Source organism: Nanorana parkeri, unplaced genomic scaffold (genome assembly GCF_000935625.1).
Source record: "Nanorana parkeri isolate BGI_ZX_2015 unplaced genomic scaffold, ASM93562v1 scaffold2157, whole genome shotgun sequence".
NCBI classification, from domain to species: domain Eukaryota; kingdom Metazoa; phylum Chordata; class Amphibia; order Anura; family Dicroglossidae; genus Nanorana; species Nanorana parkeri.
The window spans coordinates 35,983-61,101 of record NW_017308425.1 but is presented as its reverse complement, the minus strand read 5'-3'; the positions used below and the strand labels follow the sequence as shown (position 1 = coordinate 61,101).

General features: G+C 44.7%; 1 protein-coding gene across 4 annotated transcripts in view; it reads right to left on the bottom strand.

The window, feature by feature from the left end:
- The window catches only part of PUM2 (pumilio RNA binding family member 2), a 47,671-nt gene that overhangs the window by 8,895 nt on the left and 13,657 nt on the right, over nt 1-25,119 (bottom strand). For 2 of the 4 annotated variants that reach the window (XM_018572888.1, XM_018572884.1), the window contains exons 3-16: nt 24,044-24,149; nt 20,376-20,563; nt 20,023-20,195; nt 17,575-17,845; nt 16,117-16,219; nt 15,264-15,389; nt 13,878-14,029; nt 12,326-12,449; nt 12,101-12,244; nt 8,930-9,214; nt 7,208-7,444; nt 3,017-3,284; nt 1,807-1,936; nt 388-516 (exon numbers count right to left, since the gene is read on the bottom strand). In XM_018572888.1, coding sequence (XP_018428390.1) covers nt 388-516; nt 1,807-1,936; nt 3,017-3,284; nt 7,208-7,444; nt 8,930-9,214; nt 12,101-12,244; nt 12,326-12,449; nt 13,878-14,029; nt 15,264-15,389; nt 16,117-16,219; nt 17,575-17,845; nt 20,023-20,195; nt 20,376-20,563; nt 24,044-24,149 — 2,436 coding nt within the window. The remainder of the gene's footprint in view (nt 1-387; nt 517-1,806; nt 1,937-3,016; nt 3,285-7,207; nt 7,445-8,929; nt 9,215-12,100; nt 12,245-12,325; nt 12,450-13,877; nt 14,030-15,263; nt 15,390-16,116; nt 16,220-17,574; nt 17,846-20,022; nt 20,196-20,375; nt 20,564-24,043; nt 24,150-25,119) is intronic. The other 2 variants (XM_018572886.1, XM_018572887.1) reach the window with 2 other exon arrangements.

Sequence of the window (25,119 nt, the reverse complement as noted above, 5' to 3'; positions counted from 1 at the left end):
CCCCCCCTCCGCCTTTGATCTGCCAAAATCCTCTTTTTCTTTTAGAAAGACAAGCTTCATCTCCATTGTGAATAGGAGGTACAGAGCCCCTGATTGGCTTAATAAATAGTGCCTGTGATCTGAGCTGTCCAGTGCCCACACAATGATTACAGTCATTGTGGGCACACTAGCTGAATGTGTTTCCTACCATATGGTTGTACGGAGGAGGTAAAGGGGAGTCTAAGTATCCCCCCCCCAAAAGCAAGGTATACTCACCCATCTAGCCATTTTATTAAATACATCTGTACATTTCCAACAAAGCATATTTTGGAATTTTAACCAAGAGAATTGTGAGATCTGTGAAGGTTGGCGGTTCTACTCCTGAATAGGGAACCAAGCAATAAATACCTGCTGATCTGGAGATATGGATTCCAGTGCTTTCTGAATGACCCGGCAGCCGTACATCTGTAAAGCCAGAGGAAGTACGTGTCCGCGTATCCGCGTCGCCAGTGCCAACTTCTGATCCATGCTGCCAAACTGAAAGATAAGCTGTGATGCTGAAACTGAATTTGAATCGGGTAAACTTCATTATCAAACAACGGGCAAAGGGGGACAAGTCCATAGACACGGAAGACATTTTTACTTCCGAAAAATTTCATCCAAAATAGAAGTGAGCAGAAATCGACCCAAATCAGACACCATTGAAAAACCAAAAAAGTTTCTAAGCCTTCCCCCACTCTATCCAAAACAAGGGTCATATTAGAGTAACTGAAGCAAAGGTATTCATCCTGAAAAACCAGAGACTCGAAACACTCTAGCATCCTCCTTGGATCTGCCATGTCTGGGTGTAATTTGATTTGACACGTGCAGGGTAAAAGAAGCTAGTTTCCAGGACAGAGACAGAACTGTGACAACTAGGGATGCAGCAAAATTTTGGTCGAAAATGGCAGGTTTGGCAAAATGCAGAAAGTGCCATCTTTCAGTCGAAATTGCAGTGCCATCCTTGATTTCCCTCCTCCCCGCCGGGCACAGCTCTATGGTCCTCTGACGAAGCACAGCATCCAGCAGGGAGAGCGATGTGAGCGCCCAGCGTGTCACAGGAGGCCGGGCTCTCCTCCCGCACCGCCACTCTCAGCCTTCTCTGACAAATCAGGATGGAGAGCAGTGTGGGGGTAGAGACAGCCGTGCGCCGTCACAGGAGGCAGAGTCAGCAGTCAGAGGAGTCAGCTGTCAAAAATAGACCGAGCTCTCCTCCACGCACCGCTGGCTCAGCTGTGACAGCCGATCCAGGATGTAGTCAGTCATCGCTGACTGTTTGTAAATAACTTGACACAGTATGAGTTACTATATACCAATAATGAATGAATAGGAAGTAATCTACACCATTTCATGTTCATTCATGATTGTGGACATGGTAAACATACTATCTCCACAAGTTATGAATGAACAGGAACACTCAGTATAGAGGATTCCTGCTCATTCAGCGCTGGGGCTGCAAAAAAGAGATTGAGTACTCTGCATCCTAAATCTCTTTTCCTTTTTAAAAGGGAAATTAACAGGGGTCTGTTTAGATGCCTGATATTTTACCAAAGCCCCCTACAGTTAAATAAAATTTTTTTATAAAAATACAATATTTGAAAAATGCAAAAAGGTTAGAGAGAAAAAAAAAATTTGTTTCGGCCTGACTTTTTCAATTTTCGGGTTGGAAATGTTCATTTTGGTGCACATCTAGAGACATGTTCACCAATACTGAAACAGCTCTGAACGGTACTCTGTCGATAACTGAAATAACACATCACAGTGCTATAAAAACAGAAAATGGCTTACTTCAAAAAACTTCTGAATTACATAATTTCCAAAGACGTCTGTCATCAGCTGATAGGCCGCCTGGAGGATCTCTCCAAACACTACTTGACGTTCTGCTGGAGTGGCACGTTCCAACTTCTGCTGGATGAACCTGGAGGTCAGATAAATGTTTAGAATATATTAAGTGTGAGCTCACTCACCAACATCCCCTCTGCCTTACCGGGAATCCACTTTCAGCCATGGCTTTACTACCCTTCCAGAAGAACTAGTACTGGAGATAAGCCCCATGTTCAATCAGCCAGAGGCACAATGGCTGAAAGATCATTTACTTTTGTCTATTAAAAAGGTGGAAAAGAGTGGAAAAAGCAAGCAACCATTGCATCGTTCTACACATTCAAGTGGACACAATGTGCAGTCACCATTATCCGGCTTTAATTTGTTCCTCTGTCACAGAAAAAAGAAGCCCTGTCCAAGAACATATCTGCCGAGGACCTTAAAGCAAAGATTATAGACACCAATGACCCTTTGAGAATACCCATTAACCTCCCTAAGGGCTGGTTTACCACAAAGTGTGTGTTCCAGAGCGTTCGGGCCTCTGGAACGCAAGACGGCCAGTTCCTTCCGTTTAGGGGCGGGAGGAGGCATGGCGGTGAATTGAAGTCAATAGCACTGCAGCCATGAACCTGCCCGCACCCGAACGCGTGGCACATTAGTGCCTGCGTTCCGGTCCAGTGCGGTCTGTAAAAATAGTGCTCGCAGCGCAGGGAGCCGGCCAGCTTGCGTTCCAGAGGCCGAACATTCTGGAACGCACACTTTGTGGTGTGAACTGGCCCTTAAAAGGTTCTCTTCTTCCTTTTCTTAGCTTATATTAGGGAGTCACAGGGACATTTGTGGCAACAGTATCTCTATGGTGGCTACTAAATAGTGGAATACAACTGGCTTGTTTGGCATAACTATGGCATCACTTAAGATGACAAAGAAAATCATTTTATCTTTAAGGACAAACAAGGCTTTTTTATGGTGATCATGTCTTGCAAAAAAAATTATTTTATTTTCACATACTCCTGGCTGAACTGCCAGCAAATGTGGGTGAAAAGACAGGACGTACTATACATGTCCTGTGCAATTCCATGACATTTTCTGGGCGTGTGTAGTACGTCCAGTGCCCACAACTGGTTCTTATACATAAACTAATTTCCTCCTGCTGTAGCTGGCACAGATATAAACCCACCTGGAGCCATGCTGGTCTTGGGAAAACTCAACAATGTGCCCAATCAGATCCCTGAGCTGTAGATTGGGGAAGCGGTTGTTACGGAAGTCCTCCAGCAGTCTGCTGCGTCCAGAGGGCATGATGTCGGATCGGCTGTATCGCAGGCGGGAGGGCGGGAACAGCTGGCTGCTGGAACTGAAGAAGCTAGATGTGCTTGCAGCACTGCGGTACTTGGCCTCGGCTCCAGGGGCAGCGGATATATAGCGCCCGCTGCCATTGGTCAGCCCGCCTGGAAGAGGAAGTATTATTTTATTAGTTTGCATGCATACATCTACAACAATAGCCAAGGATATAATGCTTCTAAAAAGTATTCTTCCAGAGTAATCAGTGTTCTAGGAATTCTGCAAATGAGTCGCTGGTAATAAACATTTTATTATAAAAGACCATTAAAAAGTATCGTCAATATCAAAATGAACACAATCTGCTAAATGCATATTCTGATATAAGGATTTGTGGGCCAAGTCAAAGCTGTGGCATGTGCCAATCAGTAGCACTGCCTTATTCAGGAGGGGAGCTGATATTTGTATATAGCATAATATTGGCCTTTTCTCTGAGCTTGTTAAAAGAAGAGGAAGCTTCAATATCAGGCCATGGGCATTTGTCTTTTATTCATTCAAAAGTTGCAGGAAGGCCTGTACTGGAGCACATATACCAGCTTTCGTCATGTGTGCAATCGGAGTAGGGGTTTCTGTTTTGTTGTAAGCTACACACCAAAGCAGTATAATGATAATGACTGGCTTCATTCTCTCCTATAGGTCTAACACGTTGCAGATTACATTTTCATCCGCCTGACAGAATAGCCAATAGTCAGCTTTGATTTGTGGGAATGATTGTCTAACAACCCCATAGATGGAGCTCCACAAACACCTGAGCATCAGATTCGCACTGCATTATGACCACTAGATGGAGCCGGAGAGCAAGGGCATTTGCTCTGCAAACTTTTTATAACTACACCCCCAAGTCTTAGAGAATTATGGAAAGAGTGAAATACACTCATTCCCATAATTAGAGAGTGACACTGAAGCTGTCGCTTGTCGGTTTTATTTTAAATCGGGAAATGAGCGATCACAAACCACAGATCACTCCGTTCATGACCTTCTCCCTGCAGAGAGTGGTGACCGTTAGTCACGACTCCCCACAGGGATTCCCCCCTCCCTTCTCTGTTCCACCAGCGAAGACTGGAGGAACGGATGGGTGAGGTGGGCAGGCAGAACCAGCTGTCAATCCGGCAGCAGGGTGGACCCCGACAACAGTGCGTGACTGCGCTGGCAGCATATAACTATGCTGAGTTTTGGGTCACAGGAGGATATTAGTATATGTCCTCCTGTGACCCTAAAGAGAACTATGGTTAAAAAAAAAAGGTTGGGTGCCATAGTGCTCTTTTAAATATACACCTGACCCCTTTAGGGACTGCTAAACATCATTGATACTCAGAATATAGAAATGTACTCTTGTATGTTGTATGAATAGACTTTACGCTCCCCTGGTACGGGGACACAAGTGATTGTGGTGTAATACATTAACATTCTAGAAACAGTGCAACACAGACCAATGTCCTATAAAACCAACAAAGGTGTGCACCCATTTGCTGAATGGTAGAGATGTGGGAGACCATGTTTTCATCTAAAACCCCAATTGCAAAAAAGCTGGGACACGGAAATTTACATTAAAACAGAATCCAATGATCTGCAAATCTCAAAATCATATTTTATTCACAATGGAAAATAGAAAACATTAAATGTTAAAACTGAGAAAATGGACCATTTTAGGAAAAAAATTAAATTATGAATGGCAGAAACACGTCTCAAAAAAGTTGGGACGGGCAACAAAAAGCTGGCAAAGTAAGTGGTACTAACAAGGAAGAGCTGGAAGAACATTTTGCAAATAATCAGGTTAATTGGCAACAGATCAGTAACATGATTGGGTATAAAAAGAGCATCTTAGAGAGTCCGTGTCTCAGAAGTAAAGATGGGCCAAAGTTCACCTGTGAAAAGCTGCATCTAAAAATTATCAAACAATTTCAGAATAATGTTCCTCAACGTAAAATTGCAAAGACGGTAAATTCATCATCATCTACAGTACATAATATCATCAAAGTATTCCGAGAATCTGGAGAAATCTCTGTGCACAAGGGACAAGGCCGAAATGCAATATTGGATGCCTGTGATCTTCAGGCCTTCAGACAGCACTGCATGGGCTCAGGAATACTTCCAAAAATCACTGTCTGTGGGCACAGTTCACCGTGCCATCCAAGAATACATGTCAAAGCTTGATCATGCAAAGAAGGAGCCATATCTGAACATGATCCAGAAACGCTGCCATCTACTCTGGGCCGAAGCTTATTTATAAAATGGTCTGTTGCAAAGTGGAAAACTGTTCTGTGGTCCGATTAAATGAAATTTGACATTCTTTTTTGGCAACCATGGGCGCTGCGTCCTCCGGACTAAAGAGGAGAGGGACCTTCCGTTTTGTTATCAGCGCTCACTTCAAAAGCATGCATCTCTGCTGGTATGGGGGTACATTAGTGTGTATGGAATGGGCAGCTTGCACATCTGGAAAGGCACCATCAATGCTGAAATATATATCCAAGTTTTAGAGCAGCATATGCTCCCATCCAGATGACGTCTTCTTCAGGGAAGGCCTTTTATATTTCAGCAGAACAATGCAAAACCATATACTGCATCTATGACAACAGCATGGCTTCGTAGTAGAAGAGTCCGGGCGTTTAACTGGCCTGCCTGCAGTCCAGACCTTTCAGCAATGGAAAATATTTGGCACATCTTGAAACGACAAAGACGACCTAGGACTGATGAGCATTTTGAATCCTATATCAGGCAAGAATGGGACAACATTCCTCTCCCAAAACTCCAGCAACTGGTCTCCTCATCTCCCAGACATTCACATAGTGTTGTTCAAAGAGGGGATGTTACACCGTGGTAAACATGGCTCTGTGCTATCTTTTTTGAGACGTGTTGCTGCCATCAATTTCAAAATTACCTTATTTGTTTCTTAAAATGGTAAATGTTCTCAGTTTAAACATTTGTTATGTTTTCGGCTTTCTATTGGGAATACAATATGAGATTTGCAAATCATTGCATTCTGTTCTTATGTAGATTTTACACAGCGTCCCAACTTTGTTTGAATTGTGGTTGCAGTAGAAGGCTGGCTGTGGTGTCTGGGTGTGAGGAGAACACCAGGCTGGTGTGTTTTGCACCATGAAAACAGTTTACGTTGCATCCAGGGCCACGTGTGGCCGAAGAAAAAGCAGCAGTATGGGCCAAGTAGAAGTACGCTTGTGTTGACTGCACATATGGCAGATCCATGGATTCAGGGAGGCACGGCTATCACATTTTACAGTATAAGAAATACAAGGCGTTTTCCCTTTGCTTTATATCATGGCCACACAGTGATTGATGTGTCCACCTCAAGAAAGCATGTAAGATGTTCACAATTTAACAGCAACACAGTGGCCAACATATATCCATGATTCTCTGCTCATTTACGAAAAGCACCATTGAAGAGGAGCAGGGTACATTGCCGGCCTTGTTGCGCTGTCCACATAATGAGCCTCTTTCCAGGGAACAGGAGGGCAGTTCATCAAAACGCATGAGAGCAGCAGAGGAGGGGAATATCAGATTGGGCCGTATGTGAGAGAAACAGATCAGGGAGAAGAAGAAAAAAAGTCATAGGCCAAGGAGGAGGGTGGGTGGAGAAGAACATTGACACAGAGGGGGGTGTAGAGGCTCAGGCCAGAGACATGTGTGCGTATGTGCAGAAGAGCTGGGATAGCATGTTCCCAGGACAGTGAATGCAGGAGGTACAGATGAAAACCTGGTAATGAAACATCTGAAGAAGGCAATGGAAGTGGACTTTGGTCACAAAGCAGACAGATGGATGGTTGGTAACTGGAATACATAAGTGGGAAGCCAGCTGACCGATTCCCTGGCCTCTGCCTGCTTTCAGTACTAAGGGACGCAATAGCACCCATACTTACTATAGTACCACCTTCTTTTATACCAAAAAATATTTCATCCAAAAAGAAGTTCACATGACAAATGGAAAGTTTCACATGAATCTCAGACAAATCAAAATTACATTTAAATCAGAATACACACAGCCACAAAACCACACAGATAAAAACTTTTGCTTTACCTAAATGCAAACTGGATGAAGATCCGTGTGATGGGAGGGATGGTGGTGGTGTTAGTGAATGTCCTGGCGTTTGGCTTGGAAGAGGCATGCCTATTGGACTCGGAGAGGATGAGAAGCCCAGGCTATTGTAAAAGGGCTGCCCTATGGGTGCCAGGCTGCTGCTAGACCTTTTGTACAAGTCTGAGCTAGCAGACAAGGAATCTCTCCTTGAGCCACTACTACCCGTGGAATTGCCAACTGAATAAAAATAAGACAAACAAAAACCAATTAAAACACAGTGATCGAAAAAAAGAACATCTCAAACTCACTTCTGGGAAACACATTATGAGAACAAACAAGCAATTAGAAATAAAAAAAGGAATATGAGCACAGACGACAGGTATTTATAGAACAAGATGCACCAATCAATTCAGAATGTGTCAAAGCCTAATAATCAATGCTTTGATACATGTATATTCCACCAGATAAGTGTGAGTTCATTTATAAAAATGTCTGTTACATCTAGCCTATATTAAATGGAGGGAGGGGGGTCAGTGAACAGGCACTGGTTTATAAGAAGGAATACGTTTCTCTCGATCATCGCCCTGCAGAGAGCGGTGACTGTCACTCAACACAGGGACCCCCCCCCGCCCCCCTCCGATCCTCCAGCGCTGACTGGAGGAACAGACAGAGGGGGCGGGCACAGCTGGCTCTGCCTCTAGATAGGCAGAGCCTGCTGTCAATCAGGCAGCTGGGTGAATATCGACAGTATTGTTGGGATCTGTCCCGGTTGCAGTGCTCTCAGTATATAGCTCGCTATATACTGAGCTTGGGGTCAAGCGAGGACGTTCGTATATGTCCTCCTGTGACCCTAAAGAGAACTATGGGATAAAAAGGTTACTCCCATCTATTAACAACACTGTATCCTATTGGTGCATCACTCAGCTGTAGATCCTCAAATCACCTCTATATTCTGTAGAGTGGCTTCCAATTCAGAGATGATTTGAGGATCTGCAGCCGAGTGATACACAAATAGGATACATTTTTGTTAATAGTTGCGGTACCTTAATGTATTTTTAAGATTTAACTCCTGAGTTTACTGTCACTTGAAGCCATATGGGCAGGACAGCAGAGAATCAGCATTTTAGGGGGCGAGGCAACCAATGGCAGCCCTCAATTGCTCAGGACAGATTTACTTTAAGGTGTTTATACACTGCAAGAGAAAATGTTGAACTCTGTATTAGCTTTTTCATTAAAAAAAGGTGTAGTGTGTAGTGACCCAAGACTACCAATTGATTGAGTGCTTTGACTACACTAAGCAGCTGAAATATGACAATTTGGTAAGAGTAAAATTGGTAAAATTTGGATGGCCTTATACAGACAGACAACCATGGGTGGAAAGACAGCTGTGTGTTCTCTAAATGGCTGCCATCTTTTCCTGACTAACTTAGGTAAAATGCTGATTCTCTGCCGTCATGCCCATATGGATTCAAGTGACAGTAAACTCAGGAGTTAAATGTTAAAAATACAGCGCAGGGAGATAAAAAGGGAAAACGTGCCTACTAGAGAATTTATCTGAAGGCTAGATGTGCTCATTATTTCCTCAAAATTAACCCAATATGGCCTTACTCTCCCCAAATCACTGCAAGCATGGTGCATTGTTTACAAGGATTGGGGCTTTGCCTGGTAACACTTTTTTTGTTGAGAAGTCAGGAATAAAAGATGTTAACGCCAGTGACCTACCTGATGATCCAAATCCTCCAAAGGCTGAGCCGATAGCTGCTCCCAGAGAGCTGTTGCTGCTGCTGCTGAACCCCAGCGAAGTGTTGCCAGGCTGACCCTGGCCATGTGAAAATAAAGAGCTGCTCTGGGAATTGTTGGTCATAGAGTTATTCCCGTAGAATGAACTGGAATGGAGGTTGGCGTTTTGCTGCGACTGCTGCTGTTGCTGCTGAGGGGCCATTGTGCGGAACATGCCATTTGCAGCTGCGTTAAGGCTGTTGTTACCAGCGGCCGATGCTGCTGCAGCTAAAGGAAACACAGATAATTAAGGGAAAGTTTTATTTTACTTTTTATAGTTTACAAATCTTAAAGACCATGTTTATACATTCATTTCACATAGAGGCATTTAATAAATATTCATCCATGACACTAAACTCAGGAGTTAAATCTTAAAAATGCATTCATGTACCCCAACTATTAACAAAAATGTGTCTTATTTGTATATCACTCGGCTGCAGATCCCCAAATCATCTCTGAATTGGTGCTGACACTGTTCTTCCTTCTGGAAGGGGGGCTACTTCCGTTCCCCATGGTCCCTGTGTGTGTTGTAAAGTAGTCACTGCTCCAAGCTCGCTCCTGTGATGGACTACAATCTCAATACAAATTAGTAGGGATGCACCAATATGTGTTTTTCGGTATCGAGTAACGGTGCCCCGATTATCAGGAAGTCGGGCAGCGGATCATGAACCGTCGCCCGGCTTCCTGATTGCCTTTGAAGCCAGTGTTCTAGCGAATGAACACCGGCTTCACTTGCCGAGGCTGCCTGACCAATCAGAGAGCCGGGCGGCGAGTCATGAGGTGCCACCCGGCTTCCTGATTGGTCTGGAAACCAGGCTGCCTAGGCAAGTGAGGCGGGCTTCCTACTCAATCAGGAAGCCGGGTAGCACGTCATGGCTCGCAAAGTGGCTTCCCGATTGGCTCGGAAGCCGGCTTCACTTGTTGTTGGGCAGCACGGCTTCCTGACCAGTCAGGAAGCCGGGACATGCGCCATGACGCTAATTGGTTAGGAAGCCAGGCTGCCTAGCAACAAGTGATGCCGGATTCCTAGGCAATCAGCAAGCCGGGTCATAACCCACCGCTCAGCTTCCGGATTGGAAAGGAAGCCAGCTCCATGCTCCCTCGGCACTGCCGGTCAGAGGGAGATTCCCCTCTGACCGGAAGTTCCAGTATCGGGGGCAAGTATTGGAGCATTTGGGCAAGTACGAGTACTCGCCCAAATACTCGGTATCGGCACCGATACTAGTATTGGTGCACCCCTACAAATTAACCAAATGTGGCTCTAATAACCGGGCACATGTGGAAGAGTTAAAAAAAACAACCCAAAAAAAAGAGACTTGGATACGGCCACTTTTGTTACCTTAGCATATCTAGATGGTGTGGGCTGGCACAGACAACGTGCCTCCAACTGACAACTTTTACAATTTGTTTTTGTAACACAACTTCATTGCTATCACATGACAAGCTCGCTATGTGATAGCTGATTAGTGGGGACAGGTTGTCTTTAAGTAGACATTTGTGGTCAATTAGGGCCGGTTCACACCACAAACAGTGCGTTCCAGAGCTGTCAGGTTCTGGAGCGCACTGTATCGCAACCTGGACAGCTACCTGGATTTAAGGGCTGGACGGGGCATGGGGGTGCATTGAAGTTAATGGCACTGCAGCCACGCCCCCCGCAGTCCAATCGCTCGCACCCGAACGCGTGGCACACCAGTGCCTGTGTTCCTCCCCAGTGCAATCTGCAAAAATAGTGCTTGCAGCATCTTTGCAGATCAAACTGAACTGGAACGCAGGCACTAATGTGCCACGCGTTCGGGCAATCGCACTGCGGGTGGGGGGCATGGCTGCCATTAACTTCAAAGCACTGCCATGCCCCCTCCTACCCCTGAACACAGGGAGCCTTCCAGGTTTCCGATACAGTGCGTTCCAGAGGCTGACCGCTGTGGAACGCACCGTTTGTGGTGTGTACCGGCCCTTAGACCCTACTACCGTGTTTCCCTGAAAATAACACACTGTCTTATATTTTTTTGGCTCAAAAAGACACACTAGGTCTTATTTTCGGGGTAGGATTTTTTTTTTTTAATGTACAACAATCCACACTTATTCATGTACAACAGTCTACATGTATTCATGTACAAAAATATGGTGATCAGGGAAATCAGGGTTGCCGTACCTTTCCAAAATCAATTTGGTAACCAATCGCTGGCCAGAATGCGCGAAGCGCACTTTCACTATCGATTCCTCACAGGCGGAGTGCATTTGGTATCACTCCGCCTGTGACAGGAGCCGGCGCTATAGAGGAGGCATCGGCTTATGCGGCTCTGCTCCCTCCGGTGCCGCCTTGCTTCCTCTAGCGCTGGCTTCGTTGGCACCGCCGATTCTCTCCTGCCTCTCCCCCGACTCTTCAAGGTCCCCTTTATGCCACCACCGGCCCTGGGAATGGTCACAACTAGGTCTTATTTTCGGGGAAACAGGGTATCACATTTGCAGCTTAATGAACCTATGTACCCATTGTACTTGATTAGCTTCATCCCCGACCGCAGCAACCAGAGAATGATAGCTCAGAATCTGGAAGTGAGGGAATCCTCGTCATTTTAGGGTTCTTTGAATGGAGAAGAGATCAGCAAACATGATCGCTAAACTACTTCCCCTGCCGTGGCTGCCCCAGGACCCGTGAAGGGCAGCGGATTCTAGGAAACATGGTATGGGGTGGCAGGTGACATGCTGGAGGCTGCTGGAAGTGATGTGGTTTGAATCACTTCCAGAATGTAGTCAGGAGTCGGCTGAAAGTAAACTGACTCGCGGCTGCTGTCAGCATACAGAGATGAGCTGCCACAGATGCAGTACTTCTGTTCAAGTCAGCAAAATGGTTAAGAAGGTCTGTCACAGACAACAAAGGACTCTGGGTTAGAATATTACCTAATTTATATAGTAGCCATCGCTCTCCGCAAAAGAAAGAAAGAATTATAGGTTATGCTTCACCTAAAATTATAATAAACCTAAACACGATGAAAAGGTCAAAACAGTTCATCTTTACAATAATGTAAACTTTTAAAAATAATCAGGAAATGGGATCATACAAATAAAGATGAACATGCACTACAGGACATCGACAGAAGAGGGTTTATTACATACCGGCTTGAGCCGCAGCAGAACTGATGAGGACTGGGGTAGACGCCACCAAACGTACTTGGGCTGCCAGTCCACCTCTTGCTCCTGGGCCAACCACCAAGGCACCATTCTGATCGTAATAAGCAGTAGGGGTAAGGACCTGATAGCCTATACAATTTGTACCAGATTAGTACATCTCATAAAACGAACAAAAAACAAACAAAAAAGTATTGGACTAATCCCCAGTACCTGACATACTGGTGGCCAGACCCTGTCCGAATGCCAGGGCGGAATTTGCCAGATTGTCATTCTGTTGTCCTTGCTGTCCTTGGTTTGGTGTTAATGGTCTCTGGTTTGTGGCAGAGCGCATAACCTGCAATGAGATTGTAATCAATCCGTGGAAACTGAAGTAAAAGCACAAGCTGGGTCCATCAATTTGGGCAACATAAAGCCATCCCTAGTCCTGAACCATGGAGGCCTAAAGGTGAATTTCCAGTACCTTGGTGAGAAGTGGGGTGGGGGACCTGAAAGCTGATGGACAGGCATGGAGGTGACAAACACACAATACCCATCTCATTTGTGTCCACAGATCGGGAAAATTAATCTTGCTGCAATAACACCAATTTATACATTTTATACTATTGCCGACACAGCTGAAACGCTAGGATCTAGTAGTAAGATCTGGGGCTTAAAGGAATGTACTTTAAATATTTGCCCTCTTTTTAGCAGGAAACATCTGTATGTTAGTATAAAAGCCTTGTTACCATGCATAGTTTGTAATTGCATATGTACATGGGGCAGCCATATCCCCTCATTAAATATGCAGGTTGCGTCTCCTGTATTGTGGTGCTACACAGTTTTACTTTCTGTTCCTTCTTACAACACAAATCTTTGGGACGGTGCACACATCCTCACTTTGTGGCCCTTTGGGCAGGTTCACATAATTTTCCAGACCAGATCTGGAACACAGTACATTGCGGTGTGCGGCGTTTTTACCCCGATTTTGCTGCGTTCCGGAGCAGTTTTTTTTTTTTAACTTAGGACTCATTCACACCACGAGACCAGATCTGGTCTGGAAAATGGAGTGAACCTGCCCTTAAAATAGGCTTTCAGGTGCATTCTTGATGTGTTTCTATGCGTTCCAGTGCATTCCAGACCAGACAAAATGAGACATGCAGTATTTTTCTGGTCACGAACGAACTGTGCTGGTGTGAACTGAGGCCAGAAATAGCATAGGGATACATTAGGATGCATTTTGGGCCCGGAAACAATCTGGCTGTGGTGTGAATGGGCCCTTAAGGAGCTGCTCAGCAGCTGCAAGATTTCTGGCTAGGTAGACATTCCATCTGCGTGGTAAAATCTTAATTCATTTATATAGAGATTGAATCCACCATTGGGATACATGAAATACAACCACTCAATAGGTACAAACATGCACCTCTTAGCTGGTCACAACAGTGCAGATCTGGCAGGAGTGAGGACAGGAACTACAAAACGTTTGGAAGCGGTGGTGTAAACAATCCAACAACAAAAATGTGCCATCGGTCATTACCAGGGGGTCCCAATCTCCTGATGGATTACTTTTATATTATGGAAAGCAGGAAAGCCAGTGGGGCACCTGGAAAGATTTCTGGCAAGAGTAAATATTCAAAAATGGGCAAAAAGTCTGGTTCTATGGAGATCTCAATGGTGGATTTCCAGAGATTACTAAGCAGTCCACAGTTGGTTCAGCCTGCCAGACGCCAATATTTTTTAGTGCATAGACAATTTAAATCTGATGGTTGCTGTGTATTTTACGTACCTGCTGTTGTCCCTGGGATGCCTGTGTTGCTGCCTGTTGGTTGTTGTTGTTTGCAGCAGACGCAGCTGCTGCAGCAGCTTGTTGCTGAAATAATCCAGCTGGATACACTCCCCATGGTACCCCGTAATATTGTGGGGGAACAACCGTAGGTCCTAAAAAGAGGTTTAAATACGCTCATTAGAGGAAGTAATGTACATACTGTACAGCAGACACTGAAACCACTCTACATTTACAATTTATACCGCCAATTACACAGCCGTGCACAAATCAGTAATTTCCCACATTTATTTAAATCTCTGATGAATCTGTAGCAGAAAGCGTCAACATGTATATAAATCCAAATAAATACGTTCTGGAAATTGCGCCTTTTTTGTTTGCAAAAGTAGTTGTGCAATGCTACTTTTATATCGGTGTGAGTTCATGTTTCACAAATACCTGATGATCCTTCCAGTTTCTGCTTCCTTTGATGTCTTTTATAATAGGGTGACCACCAGCTTCCAATTCTGCAGATCAGTGGTCTCCTTGTACTTTCATCTAATCTGCTGCAGTGCATGCACTATTTTTCTCAACTGCACTGCAACGCACGGTTTTGCGGTACCATTCATTGCAGTGTGGTCCAGCTCACTTTCGAGGCGCCATTCAAATGCATGATTGGGGGGACTCTTATATAACCCCCACAAGGTCTTGACTGTCTATTACTGCCCTGGTGCCCTCATCCTTCCACAGCGCATAACTTGGCTATCTGGAGGACCCTTTCAAGGTTCCTACAGGCATTCAAGAGCTGATACAGAAATTACTCTAGATAGCTGGAACCTCAAATTTGGAGTCCAGCACTCCACCAACTTCTGATATTCTGTATGTGGCCATCACCTCGCCTCTGTGTCTGAGCCATATTCTCATCTATGTAAACTGTGGTGTTAATTCAACCGTGTTTGGTCATTCTGAGACTGATGAAGGGGACCCTGTTTTTTGAATGGCAATTTTCTTTGATTAAATGGACTCTTGTTAATTTCATTTGAACCATGGTGTGCTGGTGCCATTCTTTGAACATTTCAGTTGTTGACGGTGCCATCCGTTGTCGCTGGAAGCACCCACCTGTTTTATCAGGTTACTACTTATATAACCGGTAAGGAGAGCAGCAATATATTTATCGATATATTAATCACAGCACTGAGTGCAAGGGTTGGACACAGATAGGGTATCTCATGTAGCAGACTGAAAGTTACTCGCTTTGACATGTACACAAGGTAAAATGTTACTAAAACTCAGTCACTTCGGCAACTCTTCAATATAAAGCAATAACAGATTAAGAATTAGCTTTGCACTTATTAAAAAAAAAACAAAAAGAAACACTAACTCTACTTAGCAGCTCTTAGCTGGACATACCTGCCAAAGATGCTGCAGCAGCGAGGCCGGCTGCGGTGTATGGATCTGTGCCAGGGTGAGCCGTGCTGATGATATAAGGGTTTGGCATAAAGGCAGCTGGAGCCAGACCTGCTGAAAACATACCAGCTGAAACAAAAAAAACTCTTATGAAATAGGACATGACTTTCACACACAGATCATTCAACTAGAACATCTATCCTTTATCAGATGCATCTGCACTTCGAAACAACATACATGCATAGTGTGTAAGCTCTGCAGTGTGCAAGTGCCATTAGAAGATTTCTATGAACACATATTAAAGCTGAACTCTGAGATACACAACTTTTTCTAAATACAAGCAGCATGTGTATTCTTACTTCTTGGTGCAATTCGTGTATTTCTTTCCAAGATCTGTGCAGTAATTTGGTTGAAACATTCTTTGTGTGCTACATGCACTTGGTCCCCTGGGAAATTGAGCAAGGATTTTCTTATGTTGTGTGATAGTTAATCCCGGCTCATGCTACCTAAAAGTACATTGTGTCAATGCCTCTCCTATTAAAATCTAAAGCATCAGTGTGATAGGTGATTGCCCTAGCATAATACATTGGGTGTCATCTGCTACATCTGAACAGCGACACTCCTTGTTCACACCTCTTTGGGTATCTTTGTCAAAGAAAAGAGTTGGCACGTAGTACACAGAAACATCCTGGTGTCATCCTTCAGACAATATCAAGTTACATTCTATGTTACAGTTACACATAGCCAGTATCAGACCACCAGTACTTCCTGGTAACACAAAGGGTACTGAAGCAGTAAAGGCAGCAACATAAAAGGCAGGTTGTAATAGAAACAATCCAGAGAATGCTTGGCTTACCAATGTGAGACTGCTGGGCTGCTGCCAGGGCGTATTGCTGCTGCTGCTGTTGCTGGGCTGCATTTAATTGCTGCATGGTTAAAGCGTTGGGTCTCTGGAAGAGCTATGGGAAGAATGTACATAGTGAACAAGACAGAAAAGTCAGTTTACCAGGGGCAATACAGTTTAGGAGGAAAGATTTCTGCCACTAATTTATGTAAAAGAGCCTGTGCACTCCAGCTCTAGGACTAGAGGGATGACACAGATCTATCTAGATCAGCGGTTCTCAACCTGTGGGTCTTACTAGTGGGTGGCCGCATCCATTTCTGCTGCGCTGGGTGAGAGCCTCCTCAGCCTCCTCCTTGCGCAGCAGTGTCAGTCAGCGGGAGGAGAGCAACAGCTGTGAATATAAAAGTGCCGCTATACACACTCCCTGGCCGTTGCAGCGACATCTAGTAGCCGGGGAGTGTGTACAGCAGGACCTTTCTATTCACAGCCAGTGCTGTCTTCCTACCTCCCATACAATGTGAGCTCTGCAGGAGGCGGGCGTCTAAGCAGTGCTGGGGCAGAGAAGGCAAGCAGGGGCTGGGGAGGGCTTGTATTCTTGTGAGTGTGCTTCTATTTTTATTCCTAAGTCCAGTGTGTCAGTGTGATCACCGAAAGGGGTTGGTGGGGGTAATTCCACTTTCCCAGATTCACCTGCATTCAATGTTAAAATGCATAGTACTGACGGACATGAAAGTCTGGGATACTTTTTGGGGCTTCGGCTCTTTAGATGTTTTTTTATTCCCCAGGCTTTTAAAAAACAGATTTTAGGGCTTTAAAATTGGCAAACTGACAGTTGCAGACTCGAGAAAACAAAGAAAAAGTAAAGCCCGCTGTCCACAGCAAATATCGCCATTTAAAAATGGCAAACTTGTCACTAATGACTGCACAAGGTATCTGTTTTCATAGTGTTTTTTGGGAGCGCAGGATGATTTACGGTGTATCTTCGTTTCCTGATGTCTGTGCACTAATGGAAAATGTACTACGAATGTAGATTACTTTAGCCTCTGGATGTTGTCTTTAATGACCATGCTTGCTCATTGGTGATTTTGTTAAAGAATAATAAAAAAAAAAAAAAAAAAAAAAAAAGGCAAACTAAAAGAGCTTCCTGCTGCGCGCACCTCTGAACTCTTCTGTATATAAAAGAGAGAAGCCCGCTGAAGAGTGTTCAGACACTGTTGGGATCCCACCCTGTAGGATATAGCAATGGGATGGTGGTCAGCAGAAACGCATATCTGACACACATGGAAATGTGTTGTGTGTGGAACACTTCTCAGCGGAGTTCAGAGGCGCAGGCAGTGGGATGGGTAAGCATTATTAGTTTTCTTTGAATGGAGCTATTTTATTTTTCGTCCTCCTTTAAATAGTGACAGTGAGTCCCTCAGTGTTAAGAGTTCAAATGATGCCCAAAAAATTAAAATCAAGGAAACTAACCTGCTGCTGGGTTCCATAATCAAATAGTCCAACACCACCCCCGCCAGAGTCCATTGGTAAGGGATTACCAGGGTAGTCAAACTGCAAAGAATCCAGACCGACTTGCTCCATCCCATCCAAGTTCTGGCTTTCAGGTGTTGCAAACTCGTCGTTCAGGGGCTTGTTGACCATGGGGTTTGAGAGCTGTCCGAGTCCATCTGTGACATTCTGGTTTGGGCCCATTCTCTCGGCTATCTCGGTGGGAGAAGCCTGCCGACTTCCTGGGGTACGGCTGTGTAGAATGAGGACAGGCAAACATTAAAGACCTGGCTTGATCTATATTATTCTGTTACATATTTCAATATCAGGAAAATGTACTAAGGAGACCCCGTCAGCACAGGGCCACTTTGCATACCGGTAATAGAAGGGACACTATGCTTACGTTTCTGGTGGCCTATTGCCATTATGCTACCTCTTTGCTTCTACCCGGCTGGGGCTAGTAGTATTCAACAAGCTGGGGGGGTGGAAAACCTGTGTCCCACACAGCGGTTCCTCCTGCGGGATTATGCATCCTGTACTTATGTACAAGCCAACAGGAGCAACCACAGCATGCAGAGGGGGAGCAGGTCTTCTATTTAGAAGTGTGGAATACTTGCAGCTGCCAAGTGAAAAGGCAACATAACGAAGGGGCCACCAGAAAGGTAAATATAGTGCCGCTTCTACAAAGAAAAGAAGAAAGGAGTTTGTTAGTTTTAACATATAAAGTTACATAGTTAGTCAGGTATATGTCTTTGCAAAACAAAGGAGGGAAAAATCACTCCAATACATGCACATATGTCCATGTTTCACCTTTGAGAATGCTATAATTAGAGAAGTATGCCTGTTGATCCTGCCAGAAACCCAATGATCTCATAACTTCCCGTGCTATACGGAAAACAAACTATGTTAACAGCTCTGATCTGCAGGACACATCCCCCCAAATGGTAGAGATGAAGTGTGCTGTAGTCCGAACGCTTTCTGTGCTACAGTGACAATGCTGCTCCTCAATAGGTACAGTGCAGCGATTCTTTGTCAGGAAGTGTTACTGGCAGGATCAACAGGTGAATGTACAGAAAAGCATTGAAAAAAAATAAAAATAAAAAGCAGCCACATCTAAGCAGCCACCAATCAGCTGCAAGCTTTATTTGGGTATTCTGACAGCGTCTGGTGGCATACAATGCAAGCAGCGGGGGATTTGTCCATTCACACTGTTCCGCATGGATGAAGGAATCTTATATTTTTCTTGTTCAGCCCGCAAGTTGAAAGGGGAAAATATAGGTGAATACCCAACTTTAGATACACTTTAAGCTTGGCAACACTGCCAAAGACCCAGCTTTGTTTTTTCAGCCCCATGATTTAAGTGTCCTCTAACAGACCAGGTCATGGGCACCCTGTAAAAGTTTAAACTTATAATTTGTTTCCCCTTCCAACACTAAGGGGGTTATTCACAAAGCTAGCCGAAGGATAAGCCGTAGCTCCGGCTGATCCTTCGCCTAACTGCGGCCCCAGAGCCCTTTGGTGCAGTAGAACCGAAGGGCTGCTGTACGGGCCACTCACTATAGCCCTACAGCAGCCAAAGTCGGCCGAGCGGCTCAGCCGAGCCGAAGGCATATGCTTTGGCTCGACTGAAAGTGACACCCGAAGCCTCGCAAATGACAGCTGGGCGGACCAACCCCAAATAGCGTCTTCTATTGACTTTTTGGGGTACTGCATTTTTTTGCCGTTTCACGGACGCACGCAATTTGTAACCTAGACATGTTGGGTATCGTTTTACTCGTTGTAACCTCATCTTTTATATGTCATTTAAAAAATTGGTATTTTGTTGTGTTTTGGGGCATTAAATTAAATTTTTCACTAAATGTTGGGGTTTAATAAGGAGTTTGCAACTACCACCATTTTATTATATAGGGTCTTGGCAGTCAGAAAATATATAATGTTGGGGGGTTTTAAGTCATTTTCAGGCCTAAAATGTGGAATATAACATGGGTGCAAAAAATGAAAAAAGGGCCTCAGTCATGAAGGGGTTAATCAACTGGGTGGAGCCGGTCGTGATTTACAAAATCTTTATTTTTTTAAAAATGTATTGACATTTATTAAACTTTTTTTTTTTCCTTCCATTGATTTCCTATTCTGCTCAGAATAGCTTAGCGGCATTCGGCCATTTACTTACTGCCGTATGTGCATAGGGGCGAACGGCAGCGAGTGAGCTGCTGTTGGATCGGCTGAGTTGAAGTCCTTCTGCAGAGCATGTTTGGCTGACCAAAATGCAGCTGAAGCCAGCCGTACAAGCCTGAAGTGAATAGCCGAACAGCGTCCGGCTCACTTCACTTCGGGTGGGTTATTCACTTGGCTGCCTTCGGCAACTTTGTGAATAACCCTGTAAATTACTAATTAGGAGTGAAGAACCTCTTTGATCTTTTCCACACTCACTTGAAGTCTTTGCAGTCTGCGTCAATCCCATTTGGAAGGCCTCGGCCATTCAGCTTTGAAACCTCATCGCCATCAGTAGATATCAGATCCCGCTTCATGTCCTCTTCAAACGGAGATGCCTTTCCTTTCTGTTCCCCTTTCTCTGGTCCATCCAAATCACAATCTCTAGCACCCTACAAAGGGAAAAAAAGAAGTTCAGCAGCTGCTTCTCACAACTCTGATCACACAAGATTAAGTAAAAACCTAATTCGCCCCCCCATCACTTTCACCTGTGAGAATAGCTGGAATCATATTGGCTACTATGAAAGCCACAACTGCCCCCTAAATCTGTACATCAGAGAACTGGCACTTACGTAGGTTCCTTTCCGAAATCTCGGGTCGATTTTATCGGCAGGCGAGGAGCTCAGAACATACTCCACCATGCTCACTCCCAGACCGCCACTTTCTGACCGGGGAGAGAGTACCGAATTCACATCGTGGCTCCCTTGGAAGCCTTGCCCAGGTCTTCGCTGTACCATGATTGGTTGGGACATGGAATGGTCTAAAATACAAGAACAGATATATTTTACTAGTAGCATGCATATGCAAATGTCACTATTACAGAAGACACCAACCCATAAAAGTGTGTGTGTGTGTCGCTCGCTTGTATCAGAAGCTGTCACTGCCGTTGCCGGTCCCGAGATCCGCTGTGCCCGATGCGGCCGGGACCGGCACGGCTCTGTGACAGGAGATCAAAGGGAGTTCAGTACACGAACTCCCTTTGATCTCCTCTCAGTCCCCGAATGCAGGAAGTGATGTATATTACATCACTTCCTGCATTCAGTGTCACTCTCCAGCTAGAGAAGCTGATGAAGCCGATCTCTGCTTCATCAGCTTCTCTGGAGGTCCCTAGGTGACATTAGGGGTCTTGGAGACCCCTGATGTCTCCCTAAAGAGGACCTGTCATGTAAATTGGCTATCCCATAGGGGGCTTCTTAGCCCCCCATGTAATAGCAATAAAGTTGTATGGTAAAAAAAAAAAAAAAAATTATACAAAAATGAAATTCATAAAAAAAAATAAAGAAGCATAACATTTTTTTTAAACAGTTTTGTTTTTTTAAGTCCGCGCCCCCCACATACACACGCATATATGCGTCAGGTGCGCCTACATGCCGCATATGTTGCATATCGCTGCCATTAAGGCCGGGTTCACACCTGGGCGTTTTACAGCGCTGATCGACGCACTGTAAAACGCCCTGCACTTGGGCGTATTTCAGCGTGTCGGAACGTGCTGAAAAACGCCCTATGCCCAAAGTACAGGAGCTTCTTTGGGGTGTATTTCCGCGCTTATCCATTAGGATACAGCCGGATAGCCCTTGTAAACGCGCGTTTGACTGCAAATCGCGGTTAAAACATGCACCCCACTGTCCTGCCGTTACCCTAAGGAGAACTATGGGGAAAAGCCCTGACCCCATAGTTCTCCTTTAATCACTGATAACACTAAACTGATGAACAGTAAAAGCGTTTTAATCGTCACCTATGGGCGTTTTTTTGCGGGCGCCTGACTTTTATGTTTTACTAAAAATATGGGCAAGAATAAATGTTTTATAACATAACGTAGGGAAACTTTTTTTTTTTACATTTATGGTACTTTTTTAATTATATAGTAAAAAAAAAAAAACCCCCATTGTGATTATATACCTCCAAAAGAAAGCGCTATCTGTGCCCAAACTTTTTTAACATAAATTGCAAGGCTATAGTCCGGTCATGCTGACTGGTGAAATTTTTGACTGACACACAATTGTTAATGATTACACACTAAGAAAAACTCCAAATCTACCACTAACGCAAACCAAAAATGAAAATCTAAACAAATGTATACAATGATTATCTAGCATAAAATGAATAGGTGGTGGAGCCCAGGTACAATATCAGCGGATAAGATTTGAAATAAGTATATGCAGATCGGGTGAGGAATAGCAAGTAGCTGCATGGGTGTAAGCAATCTGCTGCTTTTCCGGGATCTTATACACAAGAATTTGTATGACTCTCCTGACCCTACAATGGATGTAGGCCTGTGGTGACCTTATATCACAAGCTTATTATGGAGCATACGAGCCAAAAAAACATTGAGAAGTAAATTACATATAATGCGTATTAGCAAAAAATCTTATATGGCGACCCCACAAATGTCCAGACAGCCATTATAATACCAGGCTACAAACATGTGCCATCCTTACCATCTTGTCTTGAATTGTATTGTGATTGTAATGTCTGCCCTATATTGTAAAGCGCTGCGCAAACTGTTGGCGCCATATAAATCCTGTATAATAATAATAAGCCTTGAAGTTCGGTGGGTTACAATGCTATTACATTACATGACTGTGATACACGTTTGCCACTAGATGGCAGCAATGATCAGATCTGAAAACACTCCGGTACTGGATTGTACTAGGACCAGGTCGTCATCCATATTTTGTGCATATTGCCACCTTAAAGTGATAAAGTCAAAAGGATTTTGAGCTACTTTAAATGCTGATGAAATCACATACAATGGAAGCTGCTTCTTCATGTTTAAAAGTTTTTGTTTCCTGCAGAATCAGCTGCTCCCGATGTCCTGTTACCTCCTATCTCAAGCAGAGTGCTATGGAGCCACCCTGTTGTGTGCTAGTAAGCCGTGTGCGTCTCCACAAAGAGACACAGCAAATCAAGCTACTTCTCCCTCCTCCAAGCTAGTAGATGAACAGTTGCTGGAGTCAACACTGTCCTTTGTGATCTTGTACTTGGCAGGAAGTTTAGGGAAGCTGAGCTGAGAGACTTGGAAGCAGTGTCTGAACAATGTAACATTATCACTGCATGCTGGAAGCAATGCATGATGGGTGATGTAGTCATGAGAAATGGAGATCACATCAAGCTGCACAGAAAGAGATGCAAAGCACACTGGGAATCCAGGAAGTTGTTAGAAGTGATGGACAGACAGAAGTACAGTGGTACCTCGGTTCACAAACGCTTCGGTTCGCGGACAAGTCGGTCGCGAACAGGAAGTTCGGAAAAATGTTGCCTCGCGATCTCCGCTTTGAGGTGACGAACACAATCGCAGCCATTTTCCCTGCTCTGACATAATGGTCATGCCTTCCTCTAGTCGAGATTGCGGTGTGATCACAGTTTGATTCGGTTCACGACCAAATCGCGGAACGAATTAAGTTCGTGAACCGAGGTACCACTGTATATATTTCTATTACAATGATACTGTTATAACAGAAGAGGATATGCTGGGACTTTACAACTCCTTTACATAGCTGCTGCAATCCCAGTGCTTTATGTACACATTCATCTTATTAATCCATCTCTCTCTGCGATTCTCACTAATTGTGCACTTCATACATTTTAACTTTTGTAGCTTTTGATCAATTAGGGAAGGGTGAGGAGCACTGTCTTTTTCTAGGAAAAGGTCACTGAGCTAAGAAGCTAGAAGGGAACATAAAATGGGGCACAGGAAGCCCCTTAAAAGCTTTTATTGCTTTCCTATCAACATGCTAGGGCACGGGAGGGGGCTAGCAGAGGGCACGGGAGGGGGCTAGCAGAGGGCACGGGAGGGGGCTAGCAGAGGGCTGTGGGGATGAGGACAGGTTATGGAGATAAGGACAGGTTAGAGGGATGAGGGGGAGGTGGTAATGGAAATGGAGGGTTTATGGGGAGGAGGTTATGGAGGCGAGGACAGATTATGGAGAGACGGATAGGCCTGTGTTCTTTGTAATCCATTACAAAATGTAGTAGGCCGGGCTGACACCACATCCTTGGGAATTCAGAGTGTCGAAGAGGAAGGTAGGAGCACACTATATATCCGATTCATCAACAGTTATTTTGCTGTACTTGCGGTATGTTCAAAGAGAGGCCTTTCATTTGGTCTCGTCATACAGCAGGGAAATGGCAGAAAGCATTGACTTTCAGAAAACACTACAATAGCACATTTTACACATTCAATTCTCAACCAGGAAACACAGACAACACAAGTCAAATAATTCAATAGATAAGAACTTACGAGACTGCCCCCAAGCGTTCTCCCGCCATTCATCTGCTAGGTACATCCCTTTCTGGCCATCTTTAGATGGGTCATCTGGCTCCCAAAACTTTTTGGCTGGTAACAACTATGAAAAGAGAAGAAGAAATATACATTGTGATGTACCAGATCAGGAAAAATAAAACTCAACACTCCTATCACTTCCGCACCCTCGGGGGTCAGTCAGAAGTAGGCAACCTTGGCACTCCAGCGGTGCTGAAACTACATGCGTCTGTCTCTGGGAGCCATGCCTGTGGCTGTAAGTTTTGCAATGTCTCTTTGGATTTGTAGTTCCACAACAGCTGGAGTGCTGAGGTTGCTTCCAGCAAAGTAGTGAGAGATAGACATGATCGCAGAGAGAGTAATAAAAGTATCATGTGGCCCTTAGAGTTTTGCTCTCAGCCTTTCTCCATTGCCAGGAGTGAGGAACATGAAGTCCCAAGTCTCTCCAGAGCCTGTTTGTGCCCAGCCCCAGAGACCCGTATGCCGTGGCATTTGAAAGCCTTGCACCAATACTGACAGTCCTGAGGTGGGGAGAAAGGGAGTACATTAACAATGCTGTGCTTCAGGTAGTGTTTGGCAAAACGATTCATTCCATGTTAAAATGGAAATTCCACTTTCACAAGTGAATTTGGGAAAATTGAATTACCCCCCGCTGATCTGCCCGCTCTCTCCCCCCCTGCTGCTCTTACCTATGATCGCTCCTTCCCCTCCACAGCTCCCGGTGTAATAGCCACACGCCATACATGGGATTGCAGCCCTGCAGTATGCATTCCACATGGGGAGCACTTATTGGTCACATGACAGCGCTAACCAATTGAATGCAAATTTTGAATTCATACAGCAGACCTGTAAACCCATGTACAAAGGATGGATTTTACATTGGAAGCCGTGGTGGGAAGAGAGTGATCATGGACAGGTAAGAGCACCGGGGAGCAGAAAGGAAGGAGGGCAGGTGGTTAGAAGAGGCAGATTGGCAAGGGCCTAGAGGGGGCAGGTCGGTGACGGGGAAGGAAGGAGGGCGGGGGGCAGATTGGTGACGGGGAAGGAAGGAGGGC